Source organism: Ursus americanus, chromosome 11, assembly GCF_024610735.1.
Source record: "Ursus americanus isolate L20-20 chromosome 11, mUrsAme1.1.p, whole genome shotgun sequence".
In the NCBI taxonomy this organism is placed as follows: domain Eukaryota; kingdom Metazoa; phylum Chordata; class Mammalia; order Carnivora; family Ursidae; genus Ursus; species Ursus americanus.
Genome location: NC_142137.1, coordinates 43098155 through 43113171, shown reverse-complemented (window position 1 = coordinate 43113171; position 15017 = coordinate 43098155). Strand labels below are relative to the sequence as shown.

The following is a 15017-nucleotide window of genomic DNA, read 5'->3' as shown; positions in this document are numbered from 1 at the left end:
TAGAGAACAAACTGAGGGTTGCTGGAGAGTAGATGAATGGGGGTGGGGCGGGCAGATGGGTTAAATGGGTGATGGGCATTAATAGGAGGGCACCTGTTGTGATGGGCATTGGGTGTTGTATGTAAGTGACAGATCACTAAATTCTACTCCCGAAAGTGATATTATACTATATGTTAACTAACTGGAATTAAAATAAAAACTTGAAAGAATAACAAAAGCAATATACATTTTTAAGTGGCATTTTTAAATGAAATGTATGACCTAAACAATCACACATAAATTTAAAAAGCAAAATATATTTCTTTGTAGTGGTGTACTTTCCATGAACAAACCCAGAGGAAACTAAAATAATGATTTATCATGAATTTTCTTTTCTTGAGGGTTTTACCTATGCATAGATGAGCTATTGTATATATGAAAAATTATAAAAATAGATGTTTCTTATATTTTTCTATGCTAAAGACCATTAAAAACCCTAATCATTTCTATATGTATCTCATGGCAAGTAGTATAAAAGCAGGTGATGGTTTAAAAATGTTTTTATGCCATATTTTCCTATGTGTTCTTATGCCACAGATTCCCAATTTATCACAATAAAATGAGTGGAAAGATCTCCTCAACCTTATGGAGGGAGTTACTGGAAGATAGAAAAAGAGGTCACACAGCCCTTAAATGAGCGAACCACAGATACAACTTCTATGAACACTACTGTCGAAGGAGCTACCACGTGTGAGCATCCCAGGCCCAAGCAATGCCCTGGATACTCTCCATGTGCTAGAGCCTCTGATCCCCACAGGAAATCGTGACCTTTTATGTAAACGAGGAAACGATCTCCGTGAGGTCAACTGTCTTGTCCAGGGTCACGTAGCTAGACACTGTAGATCCTAGATGATGTACTTTGAATGGGAGAATTTCTTAAGCTCCCTATGATTTTACACAGGTAAACCTACAGTGTTTAAAGGCACTTCTGAGCCTGGTGGAAATTTTGTTATAAAAAAACCACCAATTTATAGGGGATAATAATAAATGCTTATTATTCTAGAGAGTGATTTATGGATTTTTTTGTGTGCTTTTTATTTTTTAATAAAAGGTGAAAGACGTATTTGATCTGAAGAGAGACCAGAGTATGAGAGTAATTTGTTTTTAATTTAACAAATTGTCATTTTTAAATAACAAAAATCTGGCGCTCATCTTCTAAACCTATGGGAAGAAAGATGCATTTGTTACTGAAATGGGGTGTCCTACCTGGTCTTTGGTGTTTACAGCAGAGATAATAACAAGACACTACAGTGGTTTCTATCATTTTGCAGCTCCTAGGTCCTAACTGAATTCAGGACTGGAAGAATTCCTTCTTACATAATGAAGTTGGCAGAAGTGAACTGTGGATATCATAACCTGCCCTACCTAAAGACTACGGCAGCAGGTGAAGTCGAGGATGGTGTAAAATATTCAGGTGGTGACATGGATTCACATTCCACTGGATTCTGCACAACAAGATTTCCCTTGCATATCATGTTCCTGCTAATACAAAGCATTAGTAAATTCTGCGCAATGCCAAATAACGCAGCTACGGAGGTACAGGTGACAGGAGCAATGTTCCGACTAACAAGGATGAGGCCCTACAACAGCTAATTTAGTGAAAGGAAACACAGAAATATCATTCTGTGAAGAGTCCTATGGTGAAGGTCAATCATTCGACAGTTACAAACGCCAGTGTGTAGAAATATGGGCAGGATTTTACACCTCTTATGAAATGCAAGAATGTAAAGTTCACATTTGAAAACATAACAGATGAACACCTACAAACAGATACCAAAGAAATAATATGGACAGAGAAATTCATTTTTAAGAAAATGATTACCATTGAGATAAACAACAAGGATAAATGGGGCTTACCTAATTACTAACTTCTTCTCTCTTATCATGGGCATAAGTTTATTTTAAAATCTTCAATCCACAGGTAAACATATGTGTGCCTTGTTTGAAAAACAACCCTTTGACCGTGCAGTGATTTTCAAAGGATTGACTCTATTAGTACAAAGAAATAGTTGAGGATGTGCTGACTCTGTGCATAGGCTGTGCATCCAGGATACACATACCCACAGAATTTCCCACCCTCCAATCCCCACCCAAGAACTCATCAGCTGCTTGGAGGCGCAACGCATCAATTCTGTCAGGGGTGTCAATAGTTCAGGACTTACGCTGACAGTTCTTTGCATCAACTGCGTCTCCAAAATATCCATCAGCACAGAGCTCACAGAAGCGGCCTGTGGTACCTGGCTTACATATCAGACAGGAGCCAGACAAGCTGTCACAGCTGCCAGGGACGGAGAAGTCAAGGTTGTCATTGCATTGGCATGGCTGACATGAGCCTCCAGGTAGAGAAGGTTGTCCAAAATAGCCTTCCGCACACCTACGGGGAAAAATTTCATCAGTGAGTATTTGGGAGGAACTCATGAAACCCATCGGAGGGCAATGTTTATATATTTTTCATGCTCCCCTCTCCCAGGAGGATAGGTTTTCCTTTTAAGTGCTCCTTTTCGCGAATGCAAGGTGATTAAAAAATGTTTTTCTATAACTGCAGTGTAGATACAAGATGAAATCCTGCCAGCCCCACTAGTAATTAGATTTCAGCCAGGAAGAAAAAAAAAAAAAGAATCTTGTCACTGGCATTGAAGACGAGACCAAAGCATAATAAGAAATCTGCTGCTGGCACTCTAGAGGAATCCAGGTCCATGTTGGAAAGCCTTTGTAGTGCAACACATCATATGTATCTACTCCAGTTGGTTGTTTTCTGTACAAATATGTAAGGTTCACATTTTTTGTTGTTGTTGTAACAAAAGCTTGTTATGAGGAAACAGACTTGCAAGGAAATTCAGCAGCGAGAATTCAGAATTTATTAAATAGAAAATTGTGACTCAAAAGATTTTCATTACGATTCAGGTGGGGGCTGTGGGTAGCGCTGCATTAATAATAGGTTTGTATATATTTGCATTTCCGTACAGATGCAGATTTTCATTGATGAGCCTTTACCAAGAAGCACGTATGCCTGCGTCTTAGGGTAACATGCCGTAAGGTGATGCTTAATTGTGCCCACAACTTGTATTAGCAAACTCTAGGTCTCTCTTTTTTTTTTTAAAGGACAAAATACTATTTTACCTATTATTGGAAAAACAAGTTTGTTTATTTATGAGGCATAGCAGAGAAGGTTTTTTAAATTATAGTATCAAATTTCCCTTTATCCATCTGTTGTTTCAAAATGCTACTTAATGTCACAGATGCACAGATACGGGTTTTTAGGAGGCATCTATTTATACGCCGCTCTGTCTTCTCTTTCAGTTACATTTGTTCATGCTTCTTATTAAGCCACACTTGCCAAAGGAGAAACAAAACAGTGCCTCTCTAGTCTTACAGTCAGGCTGGCCCTGTCATCTGCACCATCTTTGAGAAATAAAAAGTCTTTTGCATCAAAGATCAAAATTGAAGGGGAACAAAAACAATGTGGGAGAACATAATTGCAATGGTACACTACTTTTATGCTCATCTACTCACAGATATATAAGTCTCTGTGTAGAGAAAGGCTCTCTTCCACTCAACAGAGAAATGATTTAAATCCATTACATCATGTGAGGATACTTTAATAACATCACGATTATGGGCCAAAGTCATTAATGACTCTGAGTTTTCTAGAACACTTGTAAGTGCCATAATAATCTTTTTTTTAACAGAATTAACCTTTTCCCATAATTTTTAAAATGAAATTACTAGTTTTCATTATATTCACAAAATACTGTATAAATTGTGGAAGTCATAGTATAAATACTGCTTGGAAGAATATGCCGCCCACAAATATAATTGCTTATTAATTACCTATCATAAAATATGAACATTCTAGTGGATAAAAATTCCCCACAATCCCTTCAGAAGTGGTATTCCATAAAGATAATAGGAAGACACTTTTGAATTTTAACCCAATTCTCCTTGCCTTACTTGATATGCAGAGCTTAAGATCACATCCTCATATACTCGCATCTCATTGTGTTTACCATTAAGAGAGTGACTTTGCTCCACTAGAATAATGATATACAATGAGCATTATCGCAGCCAACGAAAACCCATTATTTTCAGCTCACTTTCCTCAAAATGACTTACTGCTCTCAGGAGAGATGGCATTAAATAACAAGATCTGGGAATTTTTCTTAACATAGATACTGATTAATAAGCTCAAAATTCTCCTACAATAAAAAGGAACATTTTGTTCATGAGAAAATAATTACAATTAAGTAGAATAACCGAAGAAGCACCTCTTATTTTTTGTTGTAGAACACGTAAGAAAGCATACTGAATATACATGATGGATAATTCATATGCCATCTATTGAAAGTGTGCATTCAGGTTCTACTACTGGTGTGTATGTGTGTGTGTGTTTCCATACATAGGATAGTTTTAGAGACATAAAAATGTGCTGTAGAAATTTTAAAGTAATTCTAGGGTCAGTGAATATAATACTGCTAATCCTATAACTTTTGTTAATAATAATAATAGTGTTTTATAGTCTGATCAAGTTGGAGTCACTTAATTAAAAATTAGTATGAATGACAGCCCTTTAGACCTTGCCAGCCTCTCAGTTTTTCACTCTACAAAACTAATTGTAATTTGAAATCTCAGGGTCTCTCATTTTCATACGCAAGGCAGAATGAGGACATTTCTTAGCAGAATTTATTGGTTTCCTTGCTACAGATGGACATCCTGACAATACAAAGTCCCTGTTCCCTTCGACATTTGCTAATTTTTTTTATACCAAATTGTACTATTTTAGAAAGAGACCCTTTAATGTAGATGAGATTCTAGATGCCATGTGCCATTATGTAATATGGTTCTTTTTACTGATGACTTAGGAACAATATTAGAGAGAGAGAGAGAGATGAGAGAGGGAAAGCGAGGATAGCAGAAATGAAGAGAATTGGCCAATGAGAAGTGCAGAGCAACAGTGGCAAGATTTCTCTTACTCTGCTGCATCATTTTTTCAATAACTTTTGGCTAAAATATGTGGCCTATCGTCCCATTACTTACAGACTAAATACAGTGCTTCAATCTCTATAAGCATACTAGAAAAGCTCTTGCTCTTTTCCTCTCCTGCCCTTCCTCAAATACCTACTGAACACTTGATCAGACTAATATAAATAAGGCACTGTCTTTATACTGCAGTCCATGGAGAAGAAAGACATACTTAAAAAGGTAGCAGGGAGCTACTACGGATATGCCAATGTTCCCATGAAAGCACAGAAAAGGGCAACCAATTCAGATGAGGATTAATCAAGGACCCTTTCAGGATGATAGAGTTGAATTGGAGAAGTTGAGCAGGGTGATTCTCACGTGGAGGAGTGGAAGGGCTGCAGGCTTCTAGTCAGAGGGAACAGTATTGGCGAAGGCACAGAGGAGGGTGGCTGGAGAGTAAATGGGAGTGGCTATGCAAAAGGGATGCATTCTTACTATTTCCCATGTGACTGAAGCAGTTAAAGACTAGTGAGTTTGCCTGCTTATGTGGTTTCTTTCTGCAAATTAGGGGAAGAAAAGGGTCCTCTTTGAGCATATGCAGAGAAACAAAGAGAAAGTGGACATCCTGAGTACATGGGATTCAAGCTCCTAATCGCCCCCTTGGCTGAGTACTTTCCTGCAGTATACAAACTGCACAGCCCCATAGGAGCAGACTTTGAAACCTTACTTGGAGTCACAGTTTTGCTAATAGTACTACTGAGTATGACTGTCTTGCTTTTTCTATTTCTGTGACTGCACACTCCATGTCTGAGACTCAAGAGCTCAAGGAGACTCAGGCATAAGTAGAAATTCTCACCAGCACAGTGGTAATATGGCAATTAGACTCAATTCAAAGTCAGGAATTTATGAAGCAGAGAATATCTAAATAGGATTTTAGAACTGAAATTTAAAAGCAAAAAGAAAATTTTCTGACCTAGAATATGAATCATATGGATAAAATTATAGGTAATTTTCCAAATTTTAAGCAATTAGGTTCTAATACTTTCTGCATTCTCAGTAGCCATTGTGAAATGAGTCTTGACTTTGACCTCTCTCTTCTCACTTGGGGAGGAGTCATTAAAAATTGGTCAGCTAGGGAGGGGACGAGGCTTCAGGGGTCCATATATCTCATTAATTTTCATGTGGTCCTATGGATCCCACTGGGTCAACTTGCCACAGTCTTTTTTTTCCTTAAGATTTATTTATTTATTTTGGTGGGGGGAGAGGTAGAGGGAGAGACAGAGAATCTCAAACAGATTCCCTACTGAGCGCAGAGCCCACCCATGTGGGGCTTGATCCCAAGACCCTGAGATCATGACCTGAGCTGAAACCAAGAGTCAGATGCTCAACTGACTGAGCCACCCAGGCACCCTGCCACAGTCTTTTCGGTCTTTTTTAAGTGTCTCTCCATTAAGTACGATATATTGCTGGGACTACAGTCTTATTCTGAAAGTAGCTTGGTGACCAGCAGAGCAGTGTCATCAGCATTTAGCTCACTTTTTCTCCATGTTCTTTTAAATGTCTTTTGATGCTCCAACACTCATCCCTTTACACCTTTCAATATACTTTCTTTTTCTATTTTTTTCTCCTCCTTGATAATGACAGATGCCCACAATCTTAGCAAAGTGCCATGATGAATACCTGATTCCCTCATCCTCTCTCTCATTTTTCTTTTGTTTAAAACATTCCCCAGAGGAAAGTAGTAATATCTGAAAGTATGAGCACTTTGGCCCCATGCGAAGTTTCTGGAAAGTGTAACTAGTGCTCTACACGTTATAGAATATCAGTCAGTATTTTAAATGAATTTAAAAAAAAAAACAAAGCAGAATCAGACCTATAAGTACAGAGAACACACTGTTGCCACAGGGGTGGGGGGTGGGGAGTGGGGGTTTGGGCATAATGGGTGAAGGGGAGAGGGAGATACAGGCTTCCAGTGACGGAGTGAATAAGTCATAGGGATGAAAGACACAGCATAGGGAATACAGTCAATGATATTGTGATAGCATTGCATGGGGACAGACGGGAGCTACACTTGTGGTGAGCATAGGATAACCTACAGAGTTGCTGAATCATTATGTTGTATACCTGAAACTAATTTAACATTGTGGGTCAAATTAAAAAAAAGAATATCAGTTAATATTATGTCATATCTTTGTCACAATACCATATATATATATATATATATATATATATATATATATATATATATGTAAGGATTGATGGTCGCACAAGATTAGAAAATGCTGAGTTATAGCATAATGTATACAGCTGTCCAATCACTATGTTGTATACCTGAAACTAATGTAACAGTGTACGTCAGCTATACCTCAAGAAAAGAAAAGAAAACGCTGAGTTAAAGAAATTAAACAGGGGCGCCTGGGTGGCACAGCGGTTAAGCGTCTGCCTTCGGCTCAGGGCGTGATCCCGTCGTTATGGGATCGAGTCCCACGTCAGGCTCCTCCACTATGAGCCTGCTTCTTCCTCTCCCACTCCCCCTGCTTGTGTTCCCTCTCTCGCGGGCTGTCTCTATCTCTGTCAAATAAATAAATAAATAAAATCTTTAAAAAAAAAAAAGAAAAAAGAAATTAAACAGATTTCTTCCATCCAGGACATGTCAGAACTTTGAACATGCTAATAGATACTTCCTATATTTCTGCGATCACAGAACTCTATTTCAAAAACAGCTACAGTTTGGGAAACACTGCTCCAGTTTTCCAATGCTGATTTTATGTAGATGATGTGCACAAACTGATTACACCAATCACTTACAGAATAGTTTTGATTACAAGATTTTCAGAGCAGCCAGGATCGTCTTCTCCCCTCTGACCCTTATTCTCCTCTCCTTCTACTTCAGCCTGCACATCCTCAAAAATGTTTCTCCTAATATTTTGAATCCCTCTACTAATGGACTTTTGAGCTCATATAAGTACAGAGAAACGATAAACCCTAAATATTCCCGGAAAACCCTAATCCAAATTCTGGCTAGAAAAATATAAGATTCCATCTTCCCTATAATAATAGTTTAAGATGATTCTTGACTGATGAACTTGAATTGGAGAGAAGATATGCCATTTGGGAAGCAGGTCCATTTCCATTTTCTTCTCAAGTTGATTAAGAAAGATTTTAAACAGAAAATCATCCGTCAGGTATTTCTTTCCTCGGTAATTTTGATTATTCAGAGTAGAATGGTCTCCAGAATACATTCAACCGTTCTCATCCTCTTCAGAGACGGGAGCTGCTTGAAGGTAAGGATAGTACGACGCATCTGTTCGTGTCCTACATCAAGCCCCATGCCTGGCACTTGGGGTTGCTAAACGGATGTTTGTTAAATAAAATGCAGAATGCTAAATTGTGCATGGTTCCGAAAGGATTGTCTACCATGTAGAGAAAATACAGAGCATGAAGCAAAGTAACATAAATACATCAGAGATTATGCTCACCTAGATAAGTGGGATTTAATGGCGCTGTGTGACAGAGCGGCTGTCATCTTTCAGCTGCTAAAGAAAAGGTTGTCTGGAGTGAGCCAGGGGGTTAGACATTTGATGTAAATCTGTCTTGGCGATGATGTGTCCTGTGATTATAGTAAGTAATATACGCGTGCCCTCCTTTTTTTTTTTTTTTTTTTATTAACACAAAGACCTCTGGTTCCTTGGTTGCAAATAAATCATCCTTCTTTCCGTTCTATTCTTCCATTACTCATTTACAGATGTGGCCACGCTCACAAACACTACTTGTTGCCGCTGGGAACCATCACTGGCACCTCGTCCACAGACTGCTAGCTGTTGGCTCACTTCTCTCTGGGTGATTGGCTCCTGCTTCATTAACTTTATGCACCCTGGTTGAGCTTGGTGATGAGAGGACAGGAAAGGAGAGGCAGAAATAGCCCTCTGTGGTGTTTGCCTCAATGATAACGGGTGAAAGCAGGTCACTTCCTCTGCTTCCCCATCCCCCGCTGCAAAGGGGACGACTTCCAGTGCTAAAACCAGAGCAATGCTGGTGTACTTGTCAACGATATCAAGGGAGAATTTTGTACCCTTTTTTATACCGACACTGAAATACAGAAGAACCTTTCCTTTAAAAATAGTTCAGGAGAAAAATAATCACACAAATTACATAAAATAAAATCTCCAGTTCCACTGCAAAGCAACCTAGTAAAATCAACAGGAATTAAACTACGGGCTTAGAAGTAATTAGAAGAGGATAGAATTCACGATAATAAATCACATTTTATTTCTATTTTCAAATATATTGAAGGTAAATTATGGACCGCTTGCTGAACTATGAACTACACATTTAAGCCACATTTTAGAACAAAAAACTAATTATGAAAAATAAATGGTGCCAACATAGACAGTAAGATAAATCTTAGAGTGCATGACTTTCCACTTGAGCAATACTTTCTAGAAAGATTATAGGTTAATGCTTAACCTTTAAGATTAAAACATTAATCAAACACTCTCTGAGTGAATGGAGATTTATAGAGCAATTTCTAGAGAATAAATAAACTATAAAAATACAATGCATGTGTTTGACAAGTACAGTGAGAAACTTTATTTCACCTCACTGAGTGTGGTGGTGTTTCTGAAATAGTGCAAAGGATGATAATATCTGTGGTTTTATAACTCCCGAGGTAGAAATCACCGTGAAAGACAGGTGGTCCATGCTCACCTCTCACAGCGTGGTCCGGTGTACCCGACAGGGCATGCATCACAGACCAATCCGAGACTTCGGTCTAAACGGCACGTCGGGCTAAAGCTGTGTTGATATTGTTGGGGAACAACAGAGACAAGGAAGAAACACATACACAAAGTCATTAGCGGCATGTTTTCATTACTCTTTCTCCAGGACTGCTGTGACAAAAGGGTACAGGCTGGTCATTCCTGTCTCACAGATGGAGATTAGGGTCTGGCCAATTGAGGATGAAATGACATTGCTATTTCTGCAGACGTGAATATAGCCCAGCGGAGAGCAGGAGCCTCGTGGCATGTTATTAGCTGACTTTTGACTGTTCTGGGTCTGTGATCATCAGTAACAAGTGGCGCTATACAGTTGCTTTGTAGGGATTGCCCAGGCCTGGAAAGACACGACATCATATATTTTTTTCTAGCCAAATCCTTCTGAATTTGAAGTAGGTCAGAAAAATCTGTTAGAGATTTTGGAAAACTCAGTATGTGATCTTGGAAGTAGTGGTGGTGGTGATGGGGCTCCTACTTTCAGCACTGGTACTGTGTGGGGGGGTGGGGGGAAGGGTGTGGGTGTGTGTGCACACATGCGTACATATACGCAAGCTTCTGCCCACGTGGACCAAGGAGCATGCTGTTTAGGCAGATGAAATCCTCTAAAGGTTTTTCAGAAGAGATAAAGCATGCGTATTCTGCTTAAATATACAATCAGCCAAACAATCCCCAAAAACCTTGCCACTACACATCTTCTGGCATGTCCCAAATTTGATCTCTCTCTTTGTACACATTTCCAGTTTGGGTCTGAAGTAACAGAACTGAATACCAAATTAGGATCCAGCAGAGGAATTACAGAATTATATGCCAGCCTTCAACAACATGTATAACCTCAGACATAACTTCTTTGCCTTGTGAGAGACACCCCTCACACATGAACCTTACCCCAAGATTGACACAATCGCCCTCTGAAGAGCCATCAGTCCTTCTGAATTCTGTGAGTTCTGCTGCTCTACCATTTTAAAATAAACTGCCCCCAACTGATCTCCCTCCCATTATGTTTCCCTAAAGAGATTTATTTTTCTATTTTATATAACAGGACAATTCAATGCAGCCTTGTCTGATGGCTAAATGAATTAATGAGCGAACAACAAATTAAACATTGCCAGTCCTGATCTTGTTCTGCTCCTGACACCTGAATCACTTTGGAATACTTCCTTGACTTTTGTGCAGGTCAGATCACAGGTACCACTTCTAAATAATACTCCTCTGGCTTAACTCATAGCAATCCTGCAAAGATTTTATATATATATATATATATATATATATATATATATATATATTTTTTTTTATTAGTAGCAAGCTATTAGAACCAAGTCCTTCATTCATTTAAAACATTTCAACTCAGGGCAAAGTCAAAATGAATCTGTTGCAGTAAGGCAGGGGGGAAGCCTGACTTGGGCTACCTTGAGTTACAAATACAAAAGACACTGAGTGAAGGGGTTGTGGTGGCTGCCATGAGCAGCAGAACCAAGTCACGACCAGTCTGTACTCTGTGAGAGGAGCGCCATCTTTTAAAGAGCAGCCTGGCACTTGCTCCCAAAAGGTCTTTGCCATGAGTGATTTTTTTGGCAGGTGAATGACTGCATTGAAGAAAATAAGGCACATGTAAAAACAAAAGAAACAGTTTTTTTTTTTTCCCCTCCTCACCTCATGATTTGCTATTGTTCTCAGACATAAAAGGGAGGACTGGATTTTGACAAATCTCTAGAATACACGTATGTCTTATTTTGAAATTGGCATTCTATAACTGTCTCATTGTCTAGGGACAAAATGACTCTAACTAGAAGCCCTGGGTCTCCCACTCATGCGGGACTCCAGTGATTGAAAGAAAACCATACCAATTATTTTTTAAAATCCTAAATCAGTTTACCGTAAGTCATGTCAAAGGTGTTTGACAGGGTTTCTGACACTTTAAAACCATAAAATAGATTTCAAATTCTTAAATATACTCATGTGTCAGTTAAAACCAACAGAAGTAAAGTAAAATGCACCCACTGACAAAAATCAATACTTTTTCAGGAAAAAAAAATTAAGGAATAACAATATATTCAATTTGACTAGCTCTTTACATTTTCAGAGGACTTTTACAAATAATTTTATCACATTTGTACAAAATCTTGTAAGCTGGTTGGGGCAGGCATCATTTGTCTTGCCCAAGGTCATAGCTAATATCCAGGAGCCTTCGCAGGGAATCTAGGACTTCTCATTTCTAATTTGATGTTCTCTTTTCCCTGTAACCAGCCAGCATTCATTCTACTGGTAAGAATTAAATAAGTTTAAACTTTTGGTAATACATCACTTGACATGATGCATCTCAACAAAGCATCCTCATAAACTATGTCTGTATTTGTGATTCAATATTCTTTAAACAATATAACCTGAGGGTTTACTCACTTCCCACTAGAATTACAGTTGCCACTATGGGGAAGAGGGCATTCAACAACAAAAATAAAATGAGAATGGGAAATATACATGTACAACAGAAAACATCTACAGAATTTATTCTGGCAAACACAGCAAGCAACTTGACACTGATTTTGGCCAAAATATGAAGCTAACTATTCTGTGACAGAAAGAGGGAACTGTAAGATCATTGTTGACTTCCAGCGATTCCAAGATTATGTCATTTAACGCTAGTTGGCTAGCTCTCTGTCAGCAGAGAGACTGTGTTCTGCTTCCTGAATTATCCACTTCATGCCACAGAAGACACAAGTGATCCAAGAACAGCAGGCATTTTCCACAAATAGGAGGAAGAGAAGCTACTGGTGTCTACCTAGTAAGGATCTGCACATGGAAATAATCCTTCTTAATGGCTGAACATAGATTCTTATGTTTATAATGATCACTTGTAAGTATGTAATACATATATATGTGAATATATATGCAAATATAGGTGTTTGTGCTAACGTATGTGCATATACACATAAAGATAAATTGGCCTTGTTCCAAAAAGAATTTAATTCTACCTATCAAAATATGTACATTAAGATAAAATGGTGCAATAAGGTTCAAGAGAAAAAAACACAAATAAGGTAAAATCAAGGGTATATTTCGAGCACAAAATGCATGCATATTGTAAGGTATGTTCTTTGGAGAGTGGCAGTCAGCATATGGCTTTGAGCTTCCTCACAGCTAATGCAAGAGGGAACTGCATTGCCTCTTGGGACTGTGTTGTGATAGGAAATAACCACCCCTGTCACACTGGCATGAGATTTCCAGCATTATAAAGTCAGGGTTATAGAATCAGGGCATGTTCTATGTTTGCATATACAATAGGGAGCAGGATTCCTGCTAACTAACTGCAACATGGAACCTTCTGGTCAGGGGAAGAGAAACCAGAAAGAAACCAGAAAGAAGGAGACGCTGCAGTGTCCGCGAGAGAGCTGCTGGAAGGGCGGTGAGAAGAGCCAGTTACAGCTGCCCAAGGAGCAGAGGACCAAGAGGGAAGGGAGAAAAACAAAGGGAAAATTCCTTTGCTTGGTGACTGTGGCTTGGGCCACATGAAATTCTGAAGTGTCTCTAAGGTTTTCTTCTTTCGGGTCAATGATCTCTGTCCTTATTCTCAGGAGAACCATTAAGCAAACACATATTTCTTTAATTAACCTTCAGATGATATGAAATCTGATTTAATGTCCATCCCTGAATTTTGTAATTAGAACCAGGTTATTTTCTGTGTCTTTGGATACTCTTTTTCCTCTAAACTTGAGTTTCTCATTGAGCAAAATAAGAGAATATGGTCTACCTAGTGAAGCCTTTCATACCGATAAAGTGTGAAACAAGCCCTTCGCAGAGTGCCACAATAAATCGGAGCTGCCCTTTCATAATGCTCTAGATTGTTTTTGCCAAAATATGTTAATTTGTTTCCATTTTAAGGTATTTCATTACTTGTTAGTTACACCTGTGCTTTCTCATCATGCTGTAATCCCCTACCGTTGCATGCGCATAACTGTTGCCAAACCCTGGGATCGTTTCTTAGGACAAACATGTGTGGTGTGTCTAACGTGAAGTTGTGTTAATTTTCTTTGCTTTCCTTTTGTTTTCTTGCTTCTCTTCAATGTCTCTGTAATTGTTTCTATTTCTATAGCCCCCTTGGAAGAAGCACAGAGAGGTGAATCAGAATATATGGGTTCTAATATTGGTTCTGCCACAAGCAAGCTGTAATGATCACGATCAAGGCATTTGATTTCTCTGCAGTTTAGCTCTCCCTTCTGGTACGAGGGACTGGTAAAATACATCGTAATCGCTCATGGAGACATAAAACAATGTGTAGGAAAGTGCTCTGAAACATCTAACACACTCAAAGATTTCTAAAGAATGTTGCTGAGTATTTCTTACATTTACCTTCTGTCTTGGAATAGTTCTATTTTTCTATTAAAAGCGCTAAATAAAACAGCAATAATTCAATGTAGCCCTCTGAGGGAGCCCAAAAGTCAGCTCTAGGAGTGTTCCATTCTTTTAAAAATTTAAATTCTAGCATTCCTGATGCCCCCAAAGAAGTAGTATTCAAAAAGGTGTCAGTAAATAGGACTTTACTGAGAGCCTACCCTCTGTCCAGCCTTGTGGCAAGAATATATTGAATTTATTATACAAATGATTTTAATATTATCTATTCAAACACATTCTAAGTGTTCAAGGGCGGACATTCACGTGTCTCTTTCATATTATATTTAATTTATAAGCTATGTGATGCCAGAAATTAATGACTATAAAACATTTGAAATATTTACATATTTATTTGCTTCTCTAGAGATTAATTTGACTACCTAGTTATAATCTACAACTAAAATATATACATCACCAAGATGAGAGGGCTAAGCAAACAGTGGACACTGTGAATAGTTGATGAAGTTGATATATATGCATAATTTAAATATTATATGCTTGTCTGTATTCATATATCATAATAATTATACCAATCTATCTTTATCTCCCTACATATTTGATTTATTTAGCAATATTATCTAAGAAATTTGGAGCCAAAATGCTTGTGATCTATAAGATTTATGAGCAGGGATTAAATAGATAAATCACCAAAGCAAAACTATCACTAAGCCTTATACTTCTAGATGAAGGTTGCAGCAACCTTTAGCTGGTTTTTTTTTTTTTTTTCTGAATAACCTGTGAAAATTTGAATCCCATCTTCTGGATTATTTGTGAATATTCAGTTTAATTCCTCAGAGTTTTCAACTCAGATTATAATAGTAATGACTTCTTGAAAGAAATTTTTTTAAATGGAGAGTT

General features: G+C 38.2%; 1 protein-coding gene across 4 annotated transcripts in view; it reads right to left on the bottom strand.

Moving 5' to 3' along the window:
• LAMA2 (laminin subunit alpha 2) overlaps positions 1-15017 on the bottom strand; it is a 599838-nt gene that overhangs the window by 226503 nt on the left and 358318 nt on the right. For all 4 annotated transcript variants that reach the window (XM_087865477.1, XM_087865478.1, XM_045805578.2 and 1 more), the window contains exons 18-19: positions 9706-9792; positions 2202-2413 (exon numbers count right to left, since the gene is read on the bottom strand). In XM_087865477.1, coding sequence (XP_087721603.1) covers positions 2202-2413; positions 9706-9792 — 299 coding nt within the window. The remainder of the gene's footprint in view (positions 1-2201; positions 2414-9705; positions 9793-15017) is intronic.